The sequence below is a fragment of the Plectropomus leopardus genome, chromosome 12 (genome assembly GCF_008729295.1).
Source record: "Plectropomus leopardus isolate mb chromosome 12, YSFRI_Pleo_2.0, whole genome shotgun sequence".
NCBI classification, from domain to species: Eukaryota; Metazoa; Chordata; class Actinopteri; order Perciformes; family Serranidae; genus Plectropomus; species Plectropomus leopardus.
Window position 1 is genome coordinate 4209685 of NC_056474.1, and position 27298 is coordinate 4236982.

Consider the following 27298-nt stretch of genomic DNA (forward strand, 5'->3'; position numbering starts at 1 on the left):
ACTGATGTCAATCCAGGATTCAAAGAGTTAAAGTCTTTTGAATTAATGAGCTTTAGAGGTGTATTTCTTTTACCTTTGGAGGGAGACGTGCTGCCTGTTTCTAGTCATAATGCTAAGCTAAGCTAATGGTGTCCTGCTATAGCTTCATATTTAATATTCAGACATGAGAATTGAGTCAAATTTCTCTTTAAACTGCAAGAAACGAAATAAGTACATTACCCAAAACTATTCCTTCAACTAAAATATGTACGAGATACTATCAAAGTTCAGTCGTCCAATCGTGTTTACTGAAAAATGACCTTTAAGCCACCTGATCGTCGGCATAGAAATGGATGTTCGTCTTAAAATAAAACTAATTTTCACCTTTTTAGACATTAAAGATCAACTAAACTGAGCTTAGTTGTGATTCTGTGCTATTACTGTAAACGTGATAAATATATCGAACACACCTAAAGCCGCAGACGTGAGTAAATGTGCAGTTTAGTGATCGATCGAAGTGAAAGGTGCCAAAAAAGGAGTGTGGTCTTCAAAATAATTATATAGTCGTACCTTCGATATCATCGTCGTTTTTTGGCTTACTCCTTTAAAACGTGTACGAGGGGTTGCTGCGTCCGCCTGCGATCTGAACACCAGGCGATTTGTGAACCGGTCCCGTCACGTTGAACCCTCGCGTCTTCGGAACAGGTTTGGCAGCTAAAGGGCGACTTCAAATATGCAGGATTTTACAGCAACAGTGATTACTTTGGTATTAGTGCATAGGTGCAGTTCTAGATACCAGAGCTGTAATAATACGAGGAATATTTACACATTCTTTGATATATTATTTTAACTAAAGTCACGTCGGGCAGCAGGATCAGGTTAGCTCGACACTGAGCCCCTTGAGCAGAGACACACTGGCTGACGTCCTCCAGGAGACGGACTGAAGCACGGGGGGGACTTTTGTGGGAAACAGGATGCTTTTTATTATGCTAACGTGTCTCCTTGCTTTCTCCAATCATTACTTAGCCCCGCCGGGTGACGATCAAGGAGCCTTTGAAGCTCAAAACGTCCCCACAGCGGTAATCTAGTGTGCACTTTATTTTTTCTTCTCTTGTGATTAGGGGTCGACAGATTATCGGCCTGGCCGATTATCGGGCCGATATTTGGCATTTTGACAATTATCTGTTTCAACATTTTATTTTAATGATCGACGATAAAATGAATTAAAACGTGCAAACAAAGTGTCAGCATGGGAGGAACTTTTACTTTGTTAAACCTCAGGGAGCTATTTTTATTTATTTTTTATTTTTACTTGACTTTATTAAAAAAAAGTTGCAGGGAAATTGCTGTACATGATGTAAAATGGTTTCATTTAGATTAAATATTTGCTAAATGCATTTAAAAAAAAAATTGGTGTTGAAGTTTGTTATATTACAAATTCTAAAGATTTTCATTTCCACTGTAATCTGCTCAAAATATTGCTAATCGCTCTCATTAACTTAATAATCAGCGTCGGTATCGGCCCTGAAATACCGATATCAGTCGACCCCTAATTGTAATATCTCTTGTCCAGCGTCTGTTTTTCAGTCGTCTGGATGTGCGCGCAACATGTGGGCATAGAAGTATTTTCACTGAATAACCGATTCTCTCTATTCTGTCGTTTTTAGGTCAAATCGCTCTTAAATATGCTGCACCGTCCCTGTGATTTCTGGCGTTACAGCTCCATTTCGTCCGTGTCTGTGAGCTTTCAGAAAATGTGCACAAATACAGACTTGACTTGCATTTAAGGATAATTAAGATCCTCAGTTTGGGCCGACTGGGATCGACTGATGCACAAGTTCGCACAATAAAAAGCACCTCGTGATTGTTCCCTGAATATTTTCTTCTGATTGAAGGAGGCTTCGCCTCGTCTGCTCTGCTGCATCACGAGCTTCTATCTGCATTCACTCTGCGTGAATCACCAGCGAAGAGACAAACAAGAGAACAACCCGTCCATCCGTGTGGACAAGTATTTGTCCATCAGCTGGAGCCGGACTGAAGCCAGACAGACCAGCCGACCCACCGTAAACCAGCTCCGTGTCTCCTCCTGGTGGACTGCAGTGTCAAAGGGAGCTCTCGTGTCTCGCAAATGTGCAAAAGTTTTCAAACAAGTCAAAGACCCGCGAAGGTCTGAGACGCCGAACAACAGCCCGTCCTCATCATGAACTCCGTCCTCATCATAAACTCCGTCCTCTGAGCGCTTTTGATTGAGTGCCTTTAATCTGCAAGACAGAGAAGGTTGTTATCAGCTAGGTGAGTCGAATACACCCAAACAAACATTTAACCCTTTGAAACCAAACTGGTTTCTTTAAAAAACATGGAAGGACGGTAGTGAAAAAAGAAAGAAGAAATTAACCCCAGAAATGCAAGAAATTAGTTAAAAGTACAGGAAAATTACCTGAAAAATGAGTTTAAAAAACAACAACAAAAACACACAGAGAGGACCCGGAGGAAGCAATTAAAAATTACATATGTAATTATTATAATTATGAATATTTTTTTCCATAGCTTTTTCTCTTTTTTCTCAAGACATTTTTCCTAGCCTTTAAAAAATAATAAATCACCACTCATACACCAATATGAAACTACAGCCAGTAGCCAGTTAGCTTAAAGGGGCCTTTTTTTCTGTCACATTTCTGCTGGCTGAAGTTTCATATTTAACACAGATATGAGAGTGGCATCGATCCTCTACGCTGACTCTCAGCAAGAAAATTAATACGCTGATTTCCTGTGTCAAACATTTCTCTTTATTTTCATCCAATTCTGACCAAAAAAAATGAAGAAAATTACCTTTCATCCTGTCAAATCTTTAATCTTTCAGCAGCATCTAAACAAGAACCTTGGAGATAAAAAAAGAACCAAAATCAGATGTTTTTACACAATCTCAGGTTTGTCTTAAAATTAACAGTGCCTCAAAAGTATTAATACTGTGTATATAAGCTTAGAGGCTGCCGCTTGATTCTGACCCATAATCCTTTGTGCAGCAGAAAACACATCCCATGGACTGAGCTGCAGACGAATGTAACCATATTTTTTGCAACGCGTCTAAAGTTAACACATTAATATAATTTAATGTCGTGCTATGGATTTAATGGATTTATGAAAAAAAGGGACAAAGTTCAATGTCACCATGTTTGCATACTCCGTGCAACAGTGCGTTCTTTGTAAAGACAACTGCAACTCAAACAGAAAGTAAAATGACAAAGTACGTAAATCAGAGCGTAGCGTTATTGTTACCTGTGTGGGGTCGATCACCAGCCAGCGCTCGGTGCTCTTCTGCATGTCCTGCCCGCTCAGAGGCTCCCGCAGTCGCACCTTCACTTCAACACGACCTCCTGTGGGCTTACGACCGTCCATCACCTGACAGATACGCAGGAGTCACAGTTACTCTGAGATTTTAGTCGGTGAACATCTTCGCTAACTTCTTTCCTTGTTTCATGGTGCTGATTTCAGTCTGACTCACCTCTACGATCTCCCTGATTTCACTCTGCGACTCCAGTTTCTCCAGCTTTACGAGGGCCGTCCCGATCGGCTTGTCGCTCCGCAGGAAGCCGCTGTTAAGACGACACACAGCGACAGGAAACCGTGAGAGGAGAGAGAGGAATCGAGGAAATGATGCTCTAAGAGCGCGGCTCACCCTTTGTGAAACAGCTCCAGTTTGAGGCCTTTAGACGTCACCACCCTCTTGAAGCCGCGGTGGTTACGGTTGATCGTCAGAGTGAAGCTCTGGTTATATTCTGGTTTAAAAGAGACGAAAGGAAAGTTAGAAAATTGGTTTCCAGAAATTTAAGCCACACTGAAGACGTCTTCAAAAGCACAGAGTTCAGTATTTGCTTGACAAAGTTACAAAATATTAAGAATCAAGGAAAACACCCTTTTTTTCTCCAAACAGCAGAGTTCAGTGTCACATTCTGAAATAAAATATCCACGTTTGTGAAGAAATGTCACAGCAGATGTTAGTGTTCGACACAAAGAGACGACACACAGATGTATGTCGACGCTCACGTCTCACCGGGGGAGTTTGTGTTCTTGATGACGGCTGTTTTGTGTTTCTGCGGCTGCTCCTGGTGGCAACAAAACGGAAAGACTTTAAAGGAGAGAAGTCTGAGGCGGCTGTGAACATTAAAACGAGCTGCAGTTTGAGTCTCTTACCGAGTTCGGGTAGGGGAACTCAAACTTGACGTATGCATCCAGATCGTTTGTTTGGATTCCTGAAGGAGGAACGTAAAGTTTATCACAAAGCATCACGCAATGTTTGCATTTTTTAGAGCTCATATTCTCAGCTAAAGATTTTGTTTAAGTATAAATTATTCAAAAAAGTCGCAATGACATAAAGCTAAACTTCTATTGAAGACTTTTTAAGACAAATTTTAGCTCTAAACAGAAAACAGGCGAACTTCAAACACAGAGAAAACTACAAAATAACTAATTAATAACTAAAAAATTTACAGTTTTATTTTCACCACAGCCAAGCAAGAAAGCATCATTTTAAGGCGTCTAAAATTAAGGCTATAGTTTACTAATATCTATAATCATTTTTCTTGCAGACACCATGAAGACCTGCTGCACTGAACGTGAGGAATGATGGGTGAAGATTTTAGATTTTACCGCTTGGAGCAGGAAGATTCATCCCTTTGACGATTTCAACGACCATGTCGGTGCTACTCAGGTCCGGAAATATCCTGCAGGTAAGAACAGAGGAGAGAAAGAACGAAAAAGATGTTTTATTTCACTTTTACAATTGTGAGAGGAGAAATGTTTGAAACTGCAGCATCACAACTAACCTACGATAAAAATATAGTCGAATTAACGGCCTCTTTACATTAAAATCTTCCTAAATGTGGCAGATTTGTTTTGGATTGTATTAAATTATGGAAAAGGCCTCCTATGCAGAGGCAGTTTTATGGAGGAATATGATTATAAGACTGAGTTTGGTTAATCTTTGTTTTGCCAGCAGGTTAGAAAAAATATCAAATAAAAAGACAGTGTAAGGTTCGATGGTCGGTTTAAAAATTTGTGACATCAAAGTGTCGACTTTCACACAGAAAAGCTTTACAAAAACAAATAAGATGAATGAAGAGAAATTAGATTTTCTTTTAAAAAATGACCTTTAATGCTTAATATTTATATCATTAAATTTAAGAAAGTTAAAGACTTTTTAAGGACTGGTTGACACCCTGCAGAACTTGTCAGGATGACAAAAAAAAATCATATGAAATTTGAATTAAGTGTAAACTTTTTGCGGTGTAATACCGACCTGACGGTGTGAAACGATCTCTCCTCGAAGTGATGTTTAGGAGGAGGCAGACCTCTCGACTGAGCCAGCTTCAAGATCTCCAGACTCTTCTTACAACTCTCTGCCATCTTCTCAAACCTGCGTAACACACACACACACACACACACACACCACACACCCACACACACACACACACACACACACACACACACACACACACACACACACACAGGGAGCAAATATCAGCTGATGCTTTGTACGACACCAATCGCTGCTCTTTGCTGCATGTCCTCCCCTCTGTTATTTTAAGATTTAAATAATTATTTTTTTAAATTACATTATTAAATGTAATTATTTAATTCTTTAATTTTTTAAAGACATTTTATGGCTTTTTCACCTTTATTTGATAGGATAGAGTATATGTGTGAAAGGGGGAGACAGAGGGGACGACATGCAGCAAAGGGCAGCGATTGGAGTCGAACCTGCAACCACTGGGGCGAGGACTCAGCCTCCGTACATGCCCAATTCTTTTTTTTTGTTTAATTTAATTACAATAAATGATGAGACTTATTTGTTCATGCAAACAGTTGTTAGTTGCAGCTCAGTCCAACGTTAGAACTTTCACTTTTTTTATTTTTCTGTAACTATCTGTACGTGACGTGTTGTGACACGGGAAGCTTACTTTGTTGTTTCGGTGATGTTCCCCAGGTGTGTGAACTGCTTGGAGTGAGTCATACATTTCTGTGAGGGATGAAAGGAAGAAGAAATCTCAGACATCTCAAGGAAAAAGGTTTGAGAACCGCGCAGAGCAACCAGACAGGGAATGAAAAAAATAAAAATCTTTCAGGCATCAGAATTAATTTGGAAACTTTTAGATTAATGTCAGAGAGCAGAAAATGTTGGATTCTGGAGAAAGACTTCTGAACATCGAGACGTTTACTTAGATGATAAAAATGTTAAATTAAAAAGGAAAGTACATTAAAATGCATTCATTTAAACAATCACCAAATTTGTGATGAGCGTTAATATCAAAATTAGAGAGATCTGTTGTTATTTTGTAAATATACTTCACACTTCAGAATCAACATTTTTACTTTTGGAAAATGTTACACGACAACAATTTCTCAAATCAAAAGAGGTAAGACTTTGGTGATAAGAGGGAAGAAAGTGTAGTTAGGGAGCACTGACACAATAAAAACCTTTATTAATAACTGTGGACACGACATCATAATAATCCGTGATCCTGCAGGTTTACCTCGTGCTGCTCTTTGAGGATTTTGGCGAGTTGGGCGTAAAGCTGCTCTGCTTTCTCTGAGATCTGCACGTCGGCGTGATGAACCAGGATGAAGTCCTCGTCTTCGTCACCAGGGGGCGACGGCACCTACAGTGAGTTCACATCACGCATCGAATGTTTGAACAGAAGACACCAAAACCGCTCGTCCCCTAATTTTGACCAAAGTCAGTCCCTCCAGGGTCGTCTGATTTTTAAGGGTTAATTTATGAAAAATTAAAAATCATAATGCATAGTGGTTTTGCCTCAGTTAAAGCAAATTGATATGATTTCCTTCATGGAAATATGGCAATGAGCAACTTATCAGGACATGAGCCAAAATTTGCAAGGAATTCCTAAAATGTTACCCAAAAATTACTTGAAATTAAACCAAAAAAGTAAGAGAACAGAAACGTGAAAAATAAAAAATAAATAAATAAACAAAATATTTTTAAAAAAATAAAAATAGTAATAATTATGATTATTAAAAATAACAACAACAATAATATATATCTTTTTAATGTAACATGATTTTATATATATAATTCTAATAATTCTAAATCTAGTTTCTTGATTTTTTTCTTTAGTTATTTGATAATTTTCTAATAATTCTCTCCCTCTCTCCCTTTTACTGATTTTTGGCATTTGGCAGGAAAATTCACGCAAAGTTGTTGAATGTACCTTTTTTCCACGTTACTGTAAGAAATCGACCCAGTTTGCTCATGATTTCGGAGGTTAAAATGCTTGTGAAAGGCGTCTGAACGCAACACCAAAAACCTGATGTCTATCAAACAGTCACACTCTTAAAAGTATATACTTTTTATCATTTTCTTCCCGTTACGTTTTCAACCCACCAAGTGTAAAGTCTTTCGTGTGCTGTCACACTATAATGAAGTTAAACTTTACTAGAAAATGAATCGAAAAGAATCTCATTTCTCACATAAGAGATCCTGGGAGGCGGTTTCTTCGACAAACTAGAGCAGCTCAGTGACTCAGGCTGTGACGGACAGTAAACGTCCCGTCTGCTCACCGTGCTGATGTCTATGGTCTTGCCGCTGCGTGCCGCCTCGATCATGGGGTCGAAGCCTTTGGCGGTGCGGAGGAAAATCTTGGCCTGCTCCATGTCGTTCTTCTGCTTCGCCTGCAGAGCCGCCTTCATGTACTGCTTCTTCCTGCCCTCCAGGAACTCCAGCTGCTGAACCGCTGCGGGACGACGGAAAACAAAGTAAACGGCTCAGTTTTATGTTTATCTCTCTTTTACTGTCACAGAAATGAACGGACTTCTGTGATTTCTGAGCGTCTGGTGATTTAGACGACATCTTTCATTTTGGGGACAGACCTGCTGGCGAGAGTCCCTCTCTGGCGGCTGTCCTGTCAGGTGACGCTGACGGAGACCTTTTCCGTCCTTGACCTGCGGCGGGGACATCTAACGTGCGTTTCCTTGGCTCTTCTGGAACGGCAGGCTTAGACTGCGGCAAACACAAACACGATATCAGTAATTTATCCACAAAAACTGAGTAAAAAAAATACAGCGTGCATCTAACAGCCGACCTCCTCCTTCTCTTCTTCTTCTTCTTCTTCTTCTTCTGCTCCTTCAGCAGCGTCACTGGAGGTGAGCTTATCGGCTGCCTGCAGAGCTGCAATCAATCCCTGCTCGGCTCCTGTCGCCTTCTGGCCCGGGATCGGAGGAAAACCTGAGAGACAAAATAAAATTCCAAATTAGGACAGGCATGACAGTTCTTAACCCTTTGAAACCCGGACTGACACCAGTTTTCTTGTGTTTTTTACCATTTTTCTTTTTAATTTTTGCTAATTTGGGGTAATTTCTTGTAAATTGGCTAATTGCATTCCTCCCATGTTTTTCAGAGGAATCGAGCCAATTTCCTCAGGTTTCAGGCAGTTTAACGTGACATTATAGATTCACTCTTTTAGTCAACATTTCCTCTGTGGCTGATCGGGACTCAGTTCACAGTAACACCTCAGGACCACAGAACCGGAAACAGAGTGACTTTAAAATCACACTTTCAGCTGAAAAACCTGAATGACAGAAGAATCTCACCGGGGGGAACCGGCAGCTCCTCGAAGTTGACCGCCTTCCCGGCTTTGTGAGCTCGGATGGCGCTCTGGTATTGCTGCAGGAGGACAGAGGTGGAATATTTTTCACAGCTGAGCTTCTAATGATGTAACGTGGTAAAAGCTGAATCAGGTGTTGCTGTAAATTACTGGAAGTCAAGTGTTTCTGAGAATAGTGACGCTTTTGTCAGTAGTTTTACTGTCATGCTGGCTTTCAAACAACTTATCTATAAGATTTAACTGACGAAAATTAGCTTTAAAATTACATCAAAATCAAAATAGTCTTTTAACTGAACTCATAATGTGGCAGCTTTGTTCTACAGAGACGATGATGAAGGTCAGCGCCTGACAGACGCACTGTCAGCAGTACGGTTCTGTAAAGGTGGATGCAGATTTAAGGAGGAGAGGCTCTCACCTTTGCGATTCGATCATGCATTCGGGCCTTGCGGTCTTCTCCGCTGGCTTTGGCCTGATTGGACGCCTCCACATATTTGGCTCGTCTCTGCTCGAGAGCCTCCAGCACGTCTTTGGGAGCTGCAGGGGCTGATGGGGGGGCAGCGGCTGAGAGACAGAAGCCAAAACGTTAACAAAGAATCATCATCTATGTTGATTTTCTTCTCGTCTTTCTTCATCATACGATTTTCTTGTGCTGCGTTCAGATGCCTTTGACAAAATGATTCCTCTGAAACCTGAGAAAACTGATTGGATCTCTTTTGAAAACATGAGAAAAAACATAATGAGCAACTTGGCAAGAAATTAGGAAAAGTTGGCCAAAAAACAAGTTTGGGATGATTATTTGATATTATCAAAAAACAGGGAAAAATGAGAAAACTACATTTATATCTCCTTTTTGTTTCTTAATTGAATTTTCTTGTTGCTTTTAACTAATTTCTTACAAATGTTGTTTGGCTTATTTTCAGATAATTCTTTTAACTTTTTATTAATTTTTCTTGCAAATCTTTGGGCCATCTCGGTTGCTCGTCTCTTTTTTTCCTGTTTTTTGACAAAAAGCAAGCCAGTTTGCTCAGCTTCCAAAGGCTTAAGCAGTATGTTTGTATTTCTATTAGCTCTATCCATCGTAACCGGCGTTAAATCAAATTAAATCATTAACTTTCATGTAAAAGTTTGAAGAATATATTGTTTGTATTCCAAAGTCTCTGTCAGCATGCTCATACATGAGTCAGCTCTTACTGATGCCACAATACAAACACAAGCTGATATATGCAAATGAGGACATCATTAATACCGGGAGCTGCTGCGACTGGTTGGGTGACTTCTATGTTTGGCGCAGAGGAAGGTTCCTTCGCTGGAGCGGAGCTTCCTCCTGTTCCTGTGACACAGTAACACAAAACCATGCAAATCAGATTTACTATTGTTTATAGTAGCTTTTCCAGCATCTTTAAATAAACGAAATCCACCAGCGCTGAAGCTAAGCAACGCACTGCTGCGTACAGGCTGCAGCAAAATGAATTTTAGCCACCTGAAAGAATCAATATCAGTTTAAGTCTGTTACTTTTTTTTTGGCTATCAAATGGACAATTTGAGTGTGAATTGGAGGGGGGGGGGAATCCCGTGTTCGGCTACGTAAAATGACAGTTTTTATCAGAGTCTGGTGGCTCTGATATAACGACCACGGTTCCCCATCGGAAAGCGCTGTGTGACGTCAAGGTAAAAAAGTGAAACTTTATATTGATTTTCACATTTGGAAAATTCTAGGTGGCTGAAAACAAACTAATCGGGGCAGCATTTGTATTTGCTTAGGGGATGCGGGGATTTTAACGTTACACCAGCGCTCCTCACCCTGCTCTGGAGACGGAGGAAGGCCACTCAGATCGATCGCTTGTCCTTTCTCCAACGCCTCAATCACCGCATCGAACCTCTGCACCCAAAAATACAACAAACCACCAACTCTGTCAGACATAATGACGGGCTTTGTCCAAATCCAAATTGCTGGCATGCCTCACATACTCGAGAGGGAAATCCTGCAGTCAGCACATGCAGCAACACTCAGACAGCAGAGAACACAAATAATGATGTGTAACTGTATTTTAGCAATTTAACTTCAAATATTCAAATATAGAGATTTCTGAGACATTAAAAATCATATAATATAGTTCAGATTCATGGCTGATGTAAAAATGTATAAGACAATGATCTGAGCAGCCAGCAACAAGAAAAAAATGTATTTTTCTACAGAAATAATCAAGTAAAAAAACAAAGTATGTCTACTGTCATAAATTCTGCAGAAGAAACAAGCTCTGCTTCGCAAAATTGTTTGAATGTTAGCATCCAGCTGCAGCAGAAAGAAAGATTCATATGGGCATTTATCTTGAAGAGAAACATCGGTACATTAAATAAAACTAAACAATTGTATGTAAATTGTTTTATTGTAAAATTAGCTGAAGCTCAACAACTATTTATATAGATTTCTGAGGAAAATACACTTTTGATTTATCCTATTGATAATGTATGCTCTCAAGGAGTTCATAAAAAGCACTGAAACTGTTTATTTGGCTCAAAATAAATTGATGTTTGTTTATTTTGAAATTAAAACACAAAATTATTATAATCTTTTTAATAAATTATTATTATCAGTCATCTATAAAGCATATTCCCCCAAACGCTGATTCACAAAAGCCCTCTTAAAACTGCATTATTCACTGAGAATAAAAACACAGAGAAAACCTTTGTATGAGATTCAAATTTAAACAAAACACGACACCGCTGATACAGCCTCTCGCACAGGAGACGCCATCCTTGTTTTAATCGAGTCGCTCAGGTTGAGGTGTTTTCACTCACCTTGCTGGTCTTGAAGTAAATCCTCGCTCGATCCAGATCTCCCTGCTTCTTGGCTCTCAGAGCTGCCATCTTGTACTCTTTCTGCCTCTCCAAAAGCAGCGTCCTGGTTTCCTCGTTCACTGTTTATTCACGAGGACACAAACAGGGAACAATTACCGCACTGAAAGGCCACATTCATCACTAACTGAGAAGCCCGAGACGACCTCCACAATTTAATATATCTTTCACTGAAAAAAGTGATGAAAAACAAAAAAGACTTTCACATGAGCTCACACAAGCTGCAAAGGTGTCAGCATTACAGAGAAATATGAGGAAGCCTAAAACGTATTCCTATAACAATGTGTCAGTGTGCTGTATGCAAAGTGTGCAAAGTGAGGGTCAAATTATCAAATTAAAGTTTACTTTAGGGCAAAAAAAACTAGTCATTTAAGTCCTTATAAATCATTTGACATATTGGACAAATCTGCTATTCAAAGTATGTTTCGTGTGTGTGTGTGCGTGTGCGTGTGTGTTTCTGCCCTATGATCTCTGTTACATTGAACTTTTTTATATGTGCATGTAGTTGCTGCATGTATTGTTAGGGTTAGAATAAAAACAGAAATAAAAAAACACTAAAAGTAAACCAATAAAAACAAATAAAATAAAATAAATATATATATACATAAATATGAAGATGTATAAATTAATGATATTGAAAAAAAAAAAAAAAACAATATAGCAGACCCAGAGCAAATACACAAACAAACGCTAACGTCCTCGAGTTCGAGTCTGGCTCTCCAATCCTCACACACAAACCCGTCGTAGTTACGCCGCTCTATCTGCCAGCTGTTGGCACACGCGTTTTGACCACCTCATGATACTCTGTTTTAGTCTTTGTAAATGCAGTAAAAATAACTCCACTTGGGAATCCGAATGACACGGTTACACATCTGAGAGGCCCATTTTTAAATTCAGACACATTGTGGTCAAGGAACTACTAAAGTACTAAAGATCACATGGAAATCGCCTCAAAAACATGTTTTTGTTTGTATGTCAAACACTTACTTACAATACCCAATATTAAAACTAATGCAACTTTGTATAATCCAAATCACACAGACCACCTGGACTGGGGCGAGGCTGGTCTGCAGGCTCCTCTGGTGATGGGATGGTGCTCAGAGTGAGCGCGGCGGAGGACGACGACTGCTCCTCTTCGCTGCCGGGGGTGATGATCTCCGGTACGACAGGAGGAGGCGGGGCCTCTGATTCCTCCTGCTGATCTGAAGGAGCGGACTCAGGAGGTGAGGGTGCGGGAGGAGCAGGTCGAGGGGGAACAGCAGGACGAGAGGCGGCGCTCGGGGCTCCGGTGGCCACAGGAGGAGGAATCCCCGCCTCGTCCACAGGTCTGCCTTTTTTAACAGCAGCTAACATCGTCTCCAGAGTCTGTAGAGAGAAACAATCCGTTTCAGATGTCTGCTGTGTGAAGCATCACAGCAAAATTAAACCATGAACACAAGCAATTATCTGAAATTACAGGTTTTTAGAACTGAGATGACAAACAGACACAGGGCCTGTTTAGTTCTGTTCATTCATGTAAATGAGAGGAACGAGAGGAGGAGCTGCTGCAGAGGTGAGCGAAAGCAAACTTTAAGACCCAGCGCAATGACCTGTTAAGTTTCACCTCCACTTCACTTTGTGTTCTACTGCTCCGTTTGTACCCAGAGTACGCTCCGCGCTCCAGGAGTGAGGTGCAGTCAATAACAAAATGGTATGCATATTCCCAAAGTGCTCCTAATGAACGCACAGCTCCAAAAATCCGCCACAAAGAAAATTGACATGTGGAAAACATTGCTGAGTATTTCTAAGACTTTTGTAAGACTGATGTAAGACATTTTCAACAAAGTCAGAGAACAATTCATAAAGTAAACAATGCAATTCTGCACTGCGATCATGTATCTCGTCTGGAGTTTCACTCACCTTCAGGCCGCGCTCGTATCTGCGGGCTTTGGAGGTCTCCCCTGCACTTTTAGCGTTCTGTAACGCCGTCTTGTACATGCCCACTCTCTCCTCCAGGGTGTGCTGGGGGCTGCCGGGAGCTGCCGAGGGGGCCGTCACTTCCTGCTGCTTCTATACAACAACAGACAGGTACTGTCAGTTGTTGCTGTTTTCAGTGTACAGGTACACTGAAAACAGCTGGAACATCTGCACTACAGGTCAAGAAATGACCTAGAACTGTGGGCTGAAAAAGTATTTGTCAAGGATACATAAAAGGAGGGGGAAAATGCAGTTTCCTCATATCTGTATCTCATCTTTAATTGCTGGTTTGAAATACTAGTCACAGAAAGTATTTTCAAGTAGATCAAATACAAGTGGGATAAGTATCGAGGAAACCATAAAAGAAGGAAAGGTTGTGACGTCAGTGTGCCACTTCTGCTGAAGTAAGCTCTTTAAATTCCAGGTCTTTGTCATAATGTTTTTATATGAAAAACAAAAACACTAAATCTGAGTTATTTTCCATATATACAACATGCAAAGTAGATTTTTTTTATTATCACAGCTTGGGATTTATCACTAATAAGCAGCAACACTGATTGTAACAGTGTACCGAATGGAAATAACATGTATTTTCTCCATATGCCAAATATGGTAAAATGACTTCATCAAGAGGAAAATAGTAAAAATGACAAATTCCAAGACAAAAGCCCAGAATGACACCCAGAAATAATACCGTGCATGTTTTATGCTTTGATGGCTGTGGGACCAAAACTGCAGTTTAAACGTGTCTCAGTGGTGCATTTTTGGCACTTAACAGTATGAATGTTACGAATTTTGTTTACGAGGTGTATTTTGGACTTATTTTAGAAGCTGAGCTGCAAATTCCAAGAATGAATCAAGTAGTTTTATCAAAATGTATGCCATATGCATGAACACAGCCAAAATTATAAAACAAATCAAGAATGAAAAGCACTTAAAATGCATCAAACAGCCCCAAAGGGTTAAGATCAAAAAGGGAGCCAAGTTTATAAAGCAGCTAAAAACAATCCTTTTCTGTTACTGAAAAAAACTTCTATCTTTATCGTATTTTGGTGGCTGGTGGAGTCAATTCCAGCTCTGACAGCGAGTAACACGTTGTACCTGCTGCGGCGCTGGAGACTCTGGTGTTTCCGCTTGAGGAGATTCAGCAGTGAGAGAGGATGTGGGGGAGACGGCATCCTCAGCTTCCTCCTCACCCACCACTTCCTGTAGCTCTGCCTGATGGGAGGAAAATACATCAACCAATCAATAGCCAGCCACTGTTTATATGCAGGGCTGGATTTCAGTCAGTTTGTAAGACATGCAGCTGTTTGACAGATGAAAGTTGTGTAAACCAGAATGCAGATGAAATGAAGCGCCCTGCAAAGCAATTAATCAGCAACGGTTCATAAAAATAACTGAGCTGGAATGTTTGACCTGTGAAACCTGCTGGAGCAGATCGTTACTGTTGTGTTTGCACAGCGTGGTTTTACTCACAAGGTCAAATTTTTGTTTTTTTCTCCTGCCTTTAGGTCAGTGTATGAGCCAGTAATCAGCTGGACCTCTGAAGGTTATCATAGCTGCCCAGATCAAGTTGACCCCCCCCCATAAGGTTCAATTCACCCCACTGGATGTTTCCAACAAATAAAAATGTAAGTATAAATTACTCTTTTTGCTTTTTCATTTTTTATGAGAAAAAAATGCTCTTTAAATATGTAGGATCCCTAATTATTATCATTTTTTCACAATCTGAGCACACTGGGCAGAGTCACTTTGAGTAAGCCAGGAAAAAAATACAGAAAAATGTCATTTTAATTAAAGAAACTTGGGATCCTTGTACCATTTTTACTCCTGTCATACCTGCCACTTAAAAACAATTTTAAAAAATGACTTAAAAGATGCAAAGGAATCATTTATATTTGTTACAAAACCGACACAGATTTTCTTCCTTTACTTCTGCTGTCGTAGCACAAAGTAGCTCTGTATCAATCATAACATTGGCTACTTTGTTATTTCAGACCAAAAAGTACAAAAAGTACTTTATTTGCCAAACTCAAAAGAGTTAGTGAAGACAACAAGACGATGTGGCTGCAGAAACTATGCCGTTTGTTTCTGTTGGCTCTGCTGTTTGCTGCGTGACTGCGGCGGGTTTGTGCAGCTATTTTAATTCATTTCAGTGAAAATAAAGCTCACATGTGGTGAGAAGAGTCTCTGTCCAGACTCCCTGCAGCCGCAAACTCTGCCATGAGAGCAGAAATAAATACACAGCAACTCTCACCAGTAGATCTTCATCGTCCTCCAGGTCACCGTCCTCTTCGTCCTCATCCACATCTCTCATACACTCGTCAGCCATTCTTGCGATGTCTTCCATCGGCAGCGGGCCTAAAACACAAGCACGATGTCATGCTGTCATGATAATGTAGTAATGATGTAAATGTCAATAGTGTCTACCTAGAACTCCCGTCGCTGTTTATCCAGGATAATAAATCAAAAGAGCCATTTCTCCGTCACTTTTTTTAGAGACTTAGCCATTATCATCAGGGTGTGTACTAAACCAAACACATCCACATGTAGCATCCACATGAATGCCAGGAGCTCAGATTTCTCATCAGAACATTGTATTTTAACAAAATAATCCATGTTATTCACTTCATCGGCCAGTTGTTTTAATATATTTTGGCTGATCGGTGTGAATATTTGTCCAATAATGGTACATAATGCTTAATGTTTGTTCAGAAGGTCAGCATTAGGGCCTTTAAACCATCCCTAAGTGTCCCCCTGAGGACACTAGTAGAGCAGCCTGGGTCCATAGTTCATTCCTGAACTATCATGAGGTGTTAATTACCAATCAAGGCCTCAGCCAATCAGCAGAGAGACACCAGTCAGGACCAGCTCCAGTTTCCAGCTGCATGCTCTGTAGACTTCACAGTGTTGAAGACAATTCATCACGTCGCAGTGAGTTACCATGTTGGTGGGATATATAGTAATTCTCTCACAAACTCCTTTAATTTAAAGACATAATGGACTGGGACAACCTGTGTGTCCCTGAGACTGTAAGTTTTGATGGATAATTCAGTTGAGAAGTTTAAGATTGAGAATATTCTTGTTTTTTCTGCCTATTTAAATCAGTGACTTTGGTTAATTAATGTGCTCTGTGTATATTTGTCATATTTCATGTAATGTGTGGATCATCTCAGCTACAGTTAAAGTATAATTGAAGTAAATTCATTTCAAAACTGAGGAAGTTCTCTGATGCTAAAGTCAGCTTCCAATTCAGCCGTTAAAGGAAGAGTTAAGGGGTAATTTAAATTGCTTAGCGACTAATTCTTGGATTTTTGCACCTCTTACTGTTGCAAAAGCATGTTGGACATTTAAGGTAAAGCCCTGACGTTGTCAGATCTATGTGGTCATATTTGAAAAACACAGTGAAATCTTAAGGTATACAAATCTGAAACCTGTGTTTTTAAATACTATTTAGCTTTTCTAGGATAATCTAGTCCAGAACTGTCCTGTTGTGTTATAGTGGTTTTGGATCTGGACCTGATCTAATGGGGTCTACATGATCAAAAAAACACAGTGAAATCTTCATTTTTTGCATTTTCACTAACAGAATAAAGGTTTCAGACAGCATCAGGGCTAAGCAACATAAATTACTTTTCTCTTAACTCTGCCCGTAACTGATGAATCAGAAGCTAACTTCAGTGTCGTCTCTTTCACCGTTTACAGTACTTTAGTTTATATCGCTCACTTTTCCCCTTCGGCTTGGCTCTTCCTCCAGCAGCAGATTTATTTCCAGTGATAGCAGCAAGTTCAGCCTCCAAGTCCGGGTCGTCCAGATTCCCCTCCATCCCCATCATCATCTGCTCAGGGTCCAGGTCTACAAACAGACCCATCTGAAACCAGGAGGTACAACATGACTAACACCATGGCAGCAACTGTCAGGAGAAAACGTCACTGTAAACATGTTTGCCGGTGTGACGTCGAAATGCGTTTCCCCACTGAACAGTGTTTCCCTCCTGTTAATGCCAGCACCTCCCTCTGAGATTAGGGTTAGGGACTGTTCATTATTTATGAGGCGGTAAGGGGTGGTGGAAAAAGGGGTAAGCTATCAAAAACAAATTAGGCTTAGGTTAGGGACATACAACTTCTGGCAAGTATTTTGTATTTATTTTAACCCTTTCACAACTACATTTTTGCTAATTTTTGGGCCATTTCTTGCTGAGTTGCTAATTGCTCTCTCTCAATGTTTATGAAAAAAATCCCACCAACTTGCTCAGGTTTCGAAGGGTTAAGAAAACCGATGTTTGCTGTGTTGATAGGGCTGTTTGCTAGTTGCATTGGCTCCAACACTATACCTACATTTAATGTGAATACATTAAGAAGTTATTTATGGTGGAGGAAGAATGATTTATAGGTGAAAAAAAATAGGTTATAGCTTTGGAGAGGATCAAGATAAAAATTAATAAATAAATAATATCCTGCCTATGGTAAATAAAGCACAGTCCCTTACAGGGTTTGGGTGAGGTTTAGGTAGGAGGACACACACGTGGACGAGGAAACAGTCTTGAACACAACACCGGTTGTTGTTGTTGTTGTTGTTGTTGTTGTTGTTGTTGTTACCTGCTTGGCTGCAGCAGCTCCCTGGCCTCTGGGCTGCGGAGCTCTCTTCTTTTTACCAAACATGTTGTTGTTGTTGTTGTTGTTGTTGTTGTTGAGGCTTGTAGTTTAACTTAACAAGCCCCGAGGCGACACTCCAGCGATCCCAACTGCAAACACATGAGAAGATTTCCTGTGGTATAAAGTCATCCGTGTGTGGTTAAAATCACGTGAGTGGTTGTCAGGTGGCTCCAAACGGACAGTGAGTAGCAACCTGCTGCCCAACTGACGGTTATGTTAGCCTAGCCGTTAGCTTAAACATGTCTGTCGCCTCTGAATCGAAAAGTTTGTTCGGAAGAAAAAACACGACTGTTAGTGTCACTGTTGGCAAACATTACACAGAGTTTGATCCAGATTTAAGAAGCGTGAGTGTGTTTTACCTGCTCGATCAGCACTTCATCAGGTAGTTTTCAGGGCAACAGTTTCAGTTCTGTGGTTTGACATGGTAATGGATTTGTCTAAGTGCGCATGCGCAGAGCCAGGGAGCGTCCAAGGCCAATTTTAAAGGTGCAGCTCCTGAGAATAAATAAAGTATAAATATACATCTGTTAGGGACTGTTCTTTATTTATCACAGGGGGGAGTGGCTGAAGTGTGACTTCGTTTTCTTTATTTTTTTTAGTTTTGCCACTCTGCAGCTTCAAATACCTCCCTGAGCGACTGTTAAGCCAGGGAAATTTATTTATAAAGCATAATTAATCCTTAGGGCCTGCTTAAATATTCTACACACTTGTATTGCTCTTCACAAAAATTTGCTTAGTATAGTCGAGCTTTAAAAATATTATACATTAATATTATTTTCTACTTTGAGTTATTTTTTAACCAGCAACAGTCCTTATATATTCTTGAATATCATAAATTAATTAATTTTCAGAATTTTTACACTTTAAATGTAAGTTTATTTTCATGAAAAAAACACACAAAATAAGAATTGTTTTAAATGTACTACATGCTAGTATTATTTTTATTATTACAGCCTAGGACATGTCAGTGATTAGCAACAACATTGATTTTTATACATAATTACATTTTGTGCAATGTCAGATACTCACTCATACTGCTCTGCACACAAAATGCACTTTTCAAAATCAGGCTATAAAAAATATTATACATTAATATGATTTTCTACTTTCATTGAGTTTATTTTTTAAAACAACACTGATCAGAAATATCAAATATTTATTAATTTTCAGAATTTAATCTGAAAGATAAAAGGCTTTGGGTTGTCAGATATATTAACTTAATGATTAGGTTTCTGGCTTCATATATATGATATTACTTTTTTAAATGTCAAGATTCGAGAAAAGAGGCACTCTTTAATAAAGCTGCATCAAGCACTTTTTTCTTTACAGTAAACTTATGCACAATTATTTAGTTACTGCCTGCCAATTTTTTAAATTTTATATATCTATTTATTTATTTTTTGGTGCTACAGTTATGTGTAATCTGAAATGATACTTGGAGTGAAACTAACATGTTAAAAACTGGAGCTTTTATTTTCATTTCAGCTCTGTGACAGAATTTTATGATGCTTGACATAAATTCAACCTTAGAGTCCAAATTCAGGGCAAAAAAGACCCAACGAATGCATCTACACACTCAAGAATCCAGCTTTTTTTAATATCCCCAAATCTCGTGGCCTAATTTCTCGATCAAAAAAGAATAAAAATGTCAACACTATTTTGTAAATAGAGGGTATTTTAATTACTTAATGACGGTATACAGAATACAGATATATGATTAAAAAAAGCAATATTCCTTCAATGATATCAGTCCAGATCAGGAGGTTTAGGCTAAAAACTTTATACACAGTCTGAGCCTGACGTTTAGTGCAAAGAGAACCTGATCCAGATTTTTCTTAGGTTTATACTGTGTAGGTATGAAATTAAAGTGTAACACAAACTGTAAATGTTAACATGACCACTGACAGCTCACGTGGTGTGATATTACAAATCCCTGTGGTTGCTGCTGAGCAGTTTGGGGAAGGAAGTGCCGATGGACCGCCCGTGCCGATAGACAACCAGCTCCAGCACGTACTCGTCCACTTTCACCACCACGGATGTCATCTTCTCATTAGACATGAGGAAGATGATGGTGAAGAGAGCCACCTCGAACTCTGGACTGACTCCGATGAAGGAGCCGCCGACCGGCTTCACCAAACCTTTCCAACTGAACTGCAGGTTCAGGACGTGGTCGTCTTCATCAGGCTGGAAAAAAATAAACATTAAATTTATTATGTGTTCATTGTCTTCATAATGCACATGGTGAGACAGTATTTTCTTACTGTGTCTTTGTTGTCTCGTGCTTTGTAGCCTTTGTAGTCAACATGGTCGTGTTTTTCCTGCAGGTAGAACTGGACCCAGTTGTGCAGACCCATGATCTCCTGACCGTACTTTGTTTCTCCCACAAACACATGTTCAAATCCACAGGAATCCTCTCTATAATTAAAAAAAAAAATCCAAACAAAAACATTAATATGTTTTAAAAGTACAGGCGCATCTCAAAAAAATTGAATATTGTGAAAAAGTAAAGTGCTCCAAAATTAGAAAGAAATTTGTACAAAGTTAATAGAAAATTATAACAAAAAAAAGAGAAAATGACCCGAGAAAGAAGTGCAGAATATTTTCTTTTCTGTAACTCAAAATATCAATTAATCAGAATTGTAGTTTTATGAACACTTTGCAGCTGTTCTTTCTTTTTTTCTTCCTTTACAGTTTCTTGCATTTTGCTCGACATTTCTTATTAAATCAAACCAATTCCCTCACATTTCAGACATTTAAAAGCTTTTGAAAAGCATCTAAATGCAGCACAAATAAACAGATACTCGATCTCGGTTTCAAAGGATTTAGAAAGAACACAAAACATAGACTATACTCATAAAAAAGGATTTAAAAGAAAATCTGTAACTGTATTTATTCAAGCATGCATATATTTTTAGATCTTTCATTGGTTCCTGAGGTCATCTGTCTCCATACCAGCTGACTGAGCTGCAGAAAACAGAAAAGTTGACTTTGTGAGTTATTCTGTAGATGATTAAACCTGATCTCTTTCTGTTAACCTCCAGGATCTCCGTTTGGACGCTGCAGCAGCTCCCTCTGCTGTTACTGTGAAACTCACCCTCCGCTCCTGTCCCTGTGGTAGAGGCGGAACCAGATGTCGTACAGCTGCCTCTTGAACTGTCCGGGGTCTGATGATGACTTCCCCTCCTTGACCAGAAACTGGTGAGCACGCTAAAAAGAAAAAAACAACCGTATGAGAACATGTCGAGCTTCAAAGTTAAAAAAAATGATCAAAGAACTGCATAGAAGATGAGTACAGTGCAGAGAATAGAGGATATTGATGGTACAGATCATTTTAAAGGCTAAAACAGTCAGAAAATGAAAGTCTAACCTTAGAATTTTAAGACGTGAAAAAGAAGTCCTAAAAGTGGCGAGAAAACATATATTTTAATTATTTTTTTTGATCCATGACAGCTGAGAAAAGTTGCTGAAGAAGATGTTGTGATAAAGCTGCAGAATTAAGCATTTTTTCATGAGAGATTTTCCTTTAACGTCATTTGTGTCATGACCGTAAACATCACTGAAAGTAAACTCTTTTGTGCATTCTGTAGCTGTAATTTTGGGTTGCATATTGTATGCACATTTTATTTAAATTTCTTTTCTCATGTTAAAAGCCATCAGAGTTTCTTATAAAATGTTTCTTGTTAATATGGAAAATCCTCCAACAAACATTTTCTTTTTAAAATTCTGCTGACTGATTTGGTCTTTAACTAAGGGAGTGTTTGTTATTTATGAGGGGTGAGGGGGTGGTGCAGGAGGCATGTCATATTATATATATATTAAAATTTGGCTTAGGGGATGGGCATACAGATTTAAATGGATATATTTATATTTCTTTTACAGCCAATTTCCTTTAAAAATCACCATTATAACACTTTATCATAGCCAGAAACTGTCAAAAACCGAAATTATCATTGGATTTTCAAATTTCTGACGGTTCTTGGAGACATCATGTAGGATGAACACTTTTGTCATAAAACCAAATCACCAAATTTGAGCTTAAAATTGAGACATTTCATAACAACTACTTTATTTTACATGTCTCATTTATAATTTGGACAAAAATAAAACACTTGCATGAACTAAACAGCATGCACAACAAGAGTCAAAACACAACCATTATCAACTTCAGGATTTTGTCCTCAATTTTTACCTTTCACACATCGAAAAGATAAGTTTTAAAAATCAATAAATAATTTCTGCTGTAGGAAGATTCAAGGAAATATCTTTGTAGCTTCGGGGAGGGGGGAAAAAGGAAGCGCCCACCTCCCTCCTCTGAAAGTTAAAGAACAGTCCCTAAGTAATTAGAAAAGGTACATCAAGCTGGTTGGTAAATAACAGCTTGAAAATCTGTCAGCTTTTTGGGAGGTAACCAGGAGAGTAAACAGCTGCCGTGTGGCCTCTGTGTGTGTCGTTAGACTGCGATGATAGATGTGTTAGACGATAGATGTGTTAGACGATAGATGTGTTCGATGACAGATGTGTTAAAGAGATCTCTCACTGCACCTTCATGACTTCAGTCTCCATCATGGAATCGATGAAGAGCCTGTTCTCTTTCAGCTCCTCTGACGTCACCGTCTCCGCTACACCCGTGGATGTTTCATAGTTGTCCAGCAAGTTAATGAAATCTGCATTAAAAACACACTTATTAACCCTTTGGAACCTGGATCGACATCAGTTTTCTTGTGCTATAAAAGCCTTTCAAAAGTTATTTGACCCTTTGAACCCTGAACAAATTGGTTTTATTTCTTTGAACCATGGAGAAAAAAGGCAGTGACCAACTTGGTCACTGCCTTGACCAATCCCACAATAAATTAATTAACTCAAAGCACAAGCAGCTCCATGTTCAGCACACAAATCGCAAGAAATTCATAAAAGGTGACAAGAATATTACCAATAAATTAAAAAATAAATTATAAAAAGAGAGGATAATAAAAAATAAATATTCAAAAAGATTCCAGAAAACTATATTTATAATAATTTTACATTTAAAATTGAATACATACTTTTTTGAAAAAAATAAAACAAATTTGCTCACGTTTCAAAGGCTTAAAGGTGGTCCAAGCAAAAAGGCGCAATGGTTGAAACAAACTGCTACTTACGTGAATATGTCTCGATACTCTTGAGTTTGTCTTCATTGACGTATGTGAAGAGCGGAGCCCGGGCCCTGTCTCTGGCATTGTTGCTGCCCTGAGCCACATAACCTGCCCTCCCCTGGACAAAATGCACAGACAGACATCAGCGTGTAACTGTGTGGGGTTTGCATGTTTTTTTGAGTGTGTTGCATTACAGAGGAGTGATGACTTGGGTGGTGCTGACCTGCAAGGAAATGATGTAATCCGTTCCCGGCTTGAGACGGTTGGTGTCCAACTGCCAGAGTTGATTTAGCACCTCTGTGAGCTCCTGGTTTGCAGGTTGACTGTGGACGGACATTGAAACATAGATTTTGCTCAAACTTATAAAGATTTATTTGAGATATTTTTTTATTCTTCAGAGAGAGAATTCAGAGACAACAGGCTTTTTTCACAGCACATATTTGACTTTATCACAGTGGGAAAAGCACACTTGTTTATTCTTAAATGTCTTCTGTGAAAAAAGGCCTATTGTTTGGGTTAAAAAGTTGGTATTTTCTTCTTTTGAGCAAATTATTAGTTATCCTAGAAGGAGTTAACTCTTTGATACCTGAGGAAATTAGCTCAATTTCTTTCAAAAACATTTGAAAAGGGCGCCAAGCAATTTAGCAAGATATGGCCTCAGAAACCAGAAATGACAAGAAATTAGTAAAAAAAAAAAGAAAAAAGAAAAAAAGAAAACTACCAGAAAATGAGCAAAAAAAAAGATACCTAAAAAACGTGCAAATATATGTATTTTTCTTTTAAAGATATCACTAAGACTATAATAAATATAGTTAGACATTTTTCCCCCATTTTTTGATATTATTATCTAAAAGGGATGCACAATACTGGATTTTTTGCCAATATCCGATATGCCGATATATAAAAACTAATTTTGCCGATGACAAATGCTGATATCAATACATCCACATTTTCCCTATCTAATTTTAGTGATCATCAGGTCTCTTCTGTAGTAAAATTAACAGCATATGCATACTTTTATTATAACGGCCCACCCAGCAGATGGAGACATGAAATACAATACTTTTCAATGCATGTAATATTAATTCATTGTGTAAAATTATGAACAAATCTTCAACTTGAAGTTGATGTTTTGTACATGTTCACTCATGTCAATAAATAAATTTGTGATATCAGCAGAAATCAGCACGTTGGCTGTTTCTGATATTTCATTTTAATAACATGCCGATATTATCATGCATCCCTATTATCTAATAACCCCCCCCCCCCCCGCCAAATTTCTGACAATCCTGAACACCTTCTACTTTTTTTTATTTTTATTATATTTTCCGGTTTTGGGGATATTTCTTGCCAAGTTGCTCATGATGTGTTTCCCAAGTTTCTGAAAGAGATAAAACCAATTTTCTCAGGTTTCAGAGGTTTAATGCTTGTGAACGCAGCACAAGAGAAGTGATGTCGATCCAGGTGTTAAGGGGTTAATAATGAACAACAGTTTTGTTTTCCACAGCCAGTGTGAGTTTGAAAGAAGTCCCTTGTCTTACCACCGCTGATCAAATCAACCAGTTAAACCCCCGCCTCACGGATGCCTTTTCATGAGAATGTGATTAAATCTTTCAGATGACAGTAACAGGAAGTTGCTGCAATGCACCAAACCGAATCCTATAATTTGATTGCATACAAAAAACTTCCATTTATCCCAAAAGAGGCAATTCCCGAGGCAGGACATGTGGGGAAAATATGGAGACCTTGTGTCTGGTGACTTTGTTGTTGGGTTGAAACAGTCCAGAAGAGCAGCAATACATGACCAACAGCAGCTGAGGCCATGCAGCAGAGACGGAGTCAGACGGTGAAAACAGTGATAATAAATAACATAAAAGCATTAAAATGTGAGAGATGTGCAGCAAAATAGACGAGAGTAAACATAATAACAGTTGTACAGGCAAAAATCTATTTAAAAATGCAAATTAAAGCATTTGTAGGTGAGTGCAACAAGTTTTAAAGGTCCCATTTTATGCAAATTTTCAGGTTCATACTTGAATTTTGGTTTTGTACTAGAATATGTTCACATGCTTTAATGCAAAAAACCCCACATTGTTTTCCTCATACTGTCTGCCTGAATACATCTATATTCTAAATTTATCTAAAATGCTCCGTTTGGGCACCCGTCTTGTTTTTTTTTTCTCCAACACAAAACTTTGTTTAAATGCAAATGTTTAATCAAAACTGAAATGTTAAACATCATATACAGAAAGTTCCCAGCACTTTTTATGAAGTCAAGTAAATAATTGAATTTAGAAAAAACGATAAATAAAAAGTCATAGCATAGCATGCCGAAAAAACAGCCAAAAAAGCTGTTTTTAATGTTGTAAAAAGTCATAGTTCAACATGTCAAAAATGCTTCAGTATAATATGTTGAAAAATGGCAGAAAAGATTTAAATTCAACTGCCTTTTGCAAATGCTAAATCAAAACAGAAGCATTCAACATCACATACAGCAAGTTCCCATTAACATTTATTTATAAAGTCAAGTGAAAATTTAAATAATATATATATATATAAATAGCTCCCTGAGGTTTTACAGAGTAAGAGTTACTCCCATGCTGACAATTTCTTTGCACTTTTTGATTAATTAATTTAATCAGTGATCACTAAAATAAAGAATCTACAAAAATGCCAAATATCTGCCCCAATAATTGCTCAGGCCGATTATCTGTCATCTGGTTTTACTTGCAAAGTTTTTGAGATTTCTGTGGCCTCAAAACTAAATAAGACAACTTCAACCAGGGCTAGACATAAACATGAGATTTTTGGGGGGGATTTGGACAAACTGACCCTTTACTTTCATGCAATGTTGTACTATTATACACACATGGCTGAAATAACACACAAAAAACATGTGGACAATCCAGTTTTAAACAAGTTTACCAACTGTTATCTAATGAGCCACAGGATACGTTTTCTATCTTGCTCCTGGTGTTTCCTTTTGTTAGAAAACATAATGAAAGCACAAAAAACTGAGGGAAAACCATGAAGAGACCCCACCTCCATCATTAAATTACACATGCATGGCTCTGAAGTTGTAACGTGAGACAGACATAAAAAAAAACGCACCGTCCAGATGGTGTTTCAAGGTGCAATTAAACAAACATTCAGTGTGAGACCACGATCAGTCGCTTCTATGGATCTCAAACCTTCAATCTCATTGTGCAACACATCATATTCAAATGCAATAAAAGTGTGTGAATTAACTGGCACACGCTTCCTGTCATACAAACACAGCAGATGTTTGACACATTGGGAGGGGAAAAAAAAGTTGAGTAAGAAGCAAATGACAGGAAGGACACTAAAACAGAAACTTCTCTGTTCTTTATATAGCCAGTTTACAGCACTGAATATCACAAGGAAGAGCAGCTGCGCACTTTTTCACATTTCCATTGCAGCACAAGTTGTTTGTTTCTAGTCTAGTCCTGTAGTGTTTGTTCTGTTGTGTAATGAAACCCCCTAATCACAACAAGACCCTGCAGCTCTCACACACAAACACAAAACATGCAGAAATCCACTTTCCAAACCTGCAATCTGCACTGAGAGCAGCTGTTTGTCTGCACCAGCAGGACTCTTATATTTCATACACAAAAGCTACAAACTGGTGCTTTTTTTTTTTTTTTTTTTTTTAAATCTACATTTAAATCAAGTGGAAAAACGTATCATGTTACAGTTTGGCTTATGTTTACATTAAATATTTGTCCTGAGAGAACACAACGTGCATGACGGACAGAGAGTGGCTGAAAATATCACTTTTAAACGTGAACACAACAGAAGATAAAGAAAAAGCGTTCAGATGATATTATTCTGATGTATTTCTGTTATCTGTTATCTTACCTTCTCGCCATGATTCCGTTCAGTGGAAAAAGTTTCTCTGACTCCCCGTCAGAAAAAAAGTACAGTTATCTGAGAAGTCAATCATGACGTGTCCAAGGCAACCAGCCAATCACAAGAGACGTAGACGCCCACACCCCCTCCCCTCTGTTATAGGGAGGGTAGCTGGCCCCTTTCCTGTTATATTAAAGTGTGGTTTATACTACTACTACTACTTCTACCACT

General features: G+C 38.7%; 2 protein-coding genes and 1 long non-coding RNA gene across 6 annotated transcripts; 1 reads left to right on the forward strand and 2 right to left on the reverse strand.

Moving 5' to 3' along the window:
* Positions 1 to 1247: 1247 nt before the first annotated feature.
* On the reverse strand, positions 1248 to 18510 carry cc2d1b (coiled-coil and C2 domain containing 1B). Of its 2 annotated transcripts, none has more exons than XM_042497377.1 (26): positions 18425 to 18510; positions 18009 to 18154; positions 17137 to 17281; positions 15667 to 15770; positions 14511 to 14627; positions 13353 to 13502; positions 12500 to 12818; positions 11397 to 11515; positions 10398 to 10476; positions 9844 to 9927; positions 9013 to 9158; positions 8584 to 8656; positions 8076 to 8218; positions 7864 to 7993; positions 7555 to 7727; positions 6510 to 6635; positions 5937 to 5995; positions 5276 to 5392; positions 4627 to 4700; positions 4171 to 4229; positions 4031 to 4082; positions 3656 to 3755; positions 3482 to 3572; positions 3256 to 3378; positions 2809 to 2857; positions 1248 to 2240 (listed from the first exon to the last, which is right to left on the reverse strand). In XM_042497377.1, the coding sequence occupies exons 2-25, from the start codon at positions 18069 to 18071 to the stop codon at positions 2846 to 2848; spliced, it is 2658 nt and encodes an 885-aa protein (XP_042353311.1). In that variant the 5' UTR covers positions 18072 to 18154; positions 18425 to 18510; the 3' UTR covers positions 1248 to 2240; positions 2809 to 2845. The 2 variants fall into 2 exon arrangements, with proteins under 2 accessions (XP_042353311.1, XP_042353310.1); XM_042497376.1 differs by having other exon boundaries at positions 12497 to 12818.
* LOC121951137 lies at positions 16316 to 22742 on the forward strand. Of its 2 annotated transcripts, XR_006106383.1 has the most exons (4): positions 16316 to 16441; positions 17167 to 17294; positions 21107 to 21263; positions 22662 to 22742. It is a non-coding gene; the product is annotated as an uncharacterized LOC121951137 (long non-coding RNA). The 2 variants fall into 2 exon arrangements; XR_006106384.1 differs by lacking the exons at positions 21107 to 21263; positions 22662 to 22742 and adding an exon at positions 20019 to 20099.
* Positions 19681 to 27106, reverse strand: si:dkey-222f8.3 (Poly(U)-specific endoribonuclease-C-like). Of its 2 annotated transcripts, XM_042497379.1 has the most exons (7): positions 27077 to 27106; positions 23421 to 23520; positions 23204 to 23315; positions 22608 to 22729; positions 21160 to 21272; positions 20327 to 20480; positions 19681 to 20249 (listed from the first exon to the last, which is right to left on the reverse strand). In XM_042497379.1, the coding sequence occupies exons 1-7, from the start codon at positions 27085 to 27087 to the stop codon at positions 19989 to 19991; spliced, it is 873 nt and encodes a 290-aa protein (XP_042353313.1). In that variant the 5' UTR covers positions 27088 to 27106; the 3' UTR covers positions 19681 to 19988. The 2 variants fall into 2 exon arrangements, with proteins under 2 accessions (XP_042353313.1, XP_042353312.1); XM_042497378.1 differs by lacking the exon at positions 27077 to 27106 and having other exon boundaries at positions 23421 to 23844.
* Between the last annotated feature and the right edge of the window lie 192 nt (positions 27107 to 27298).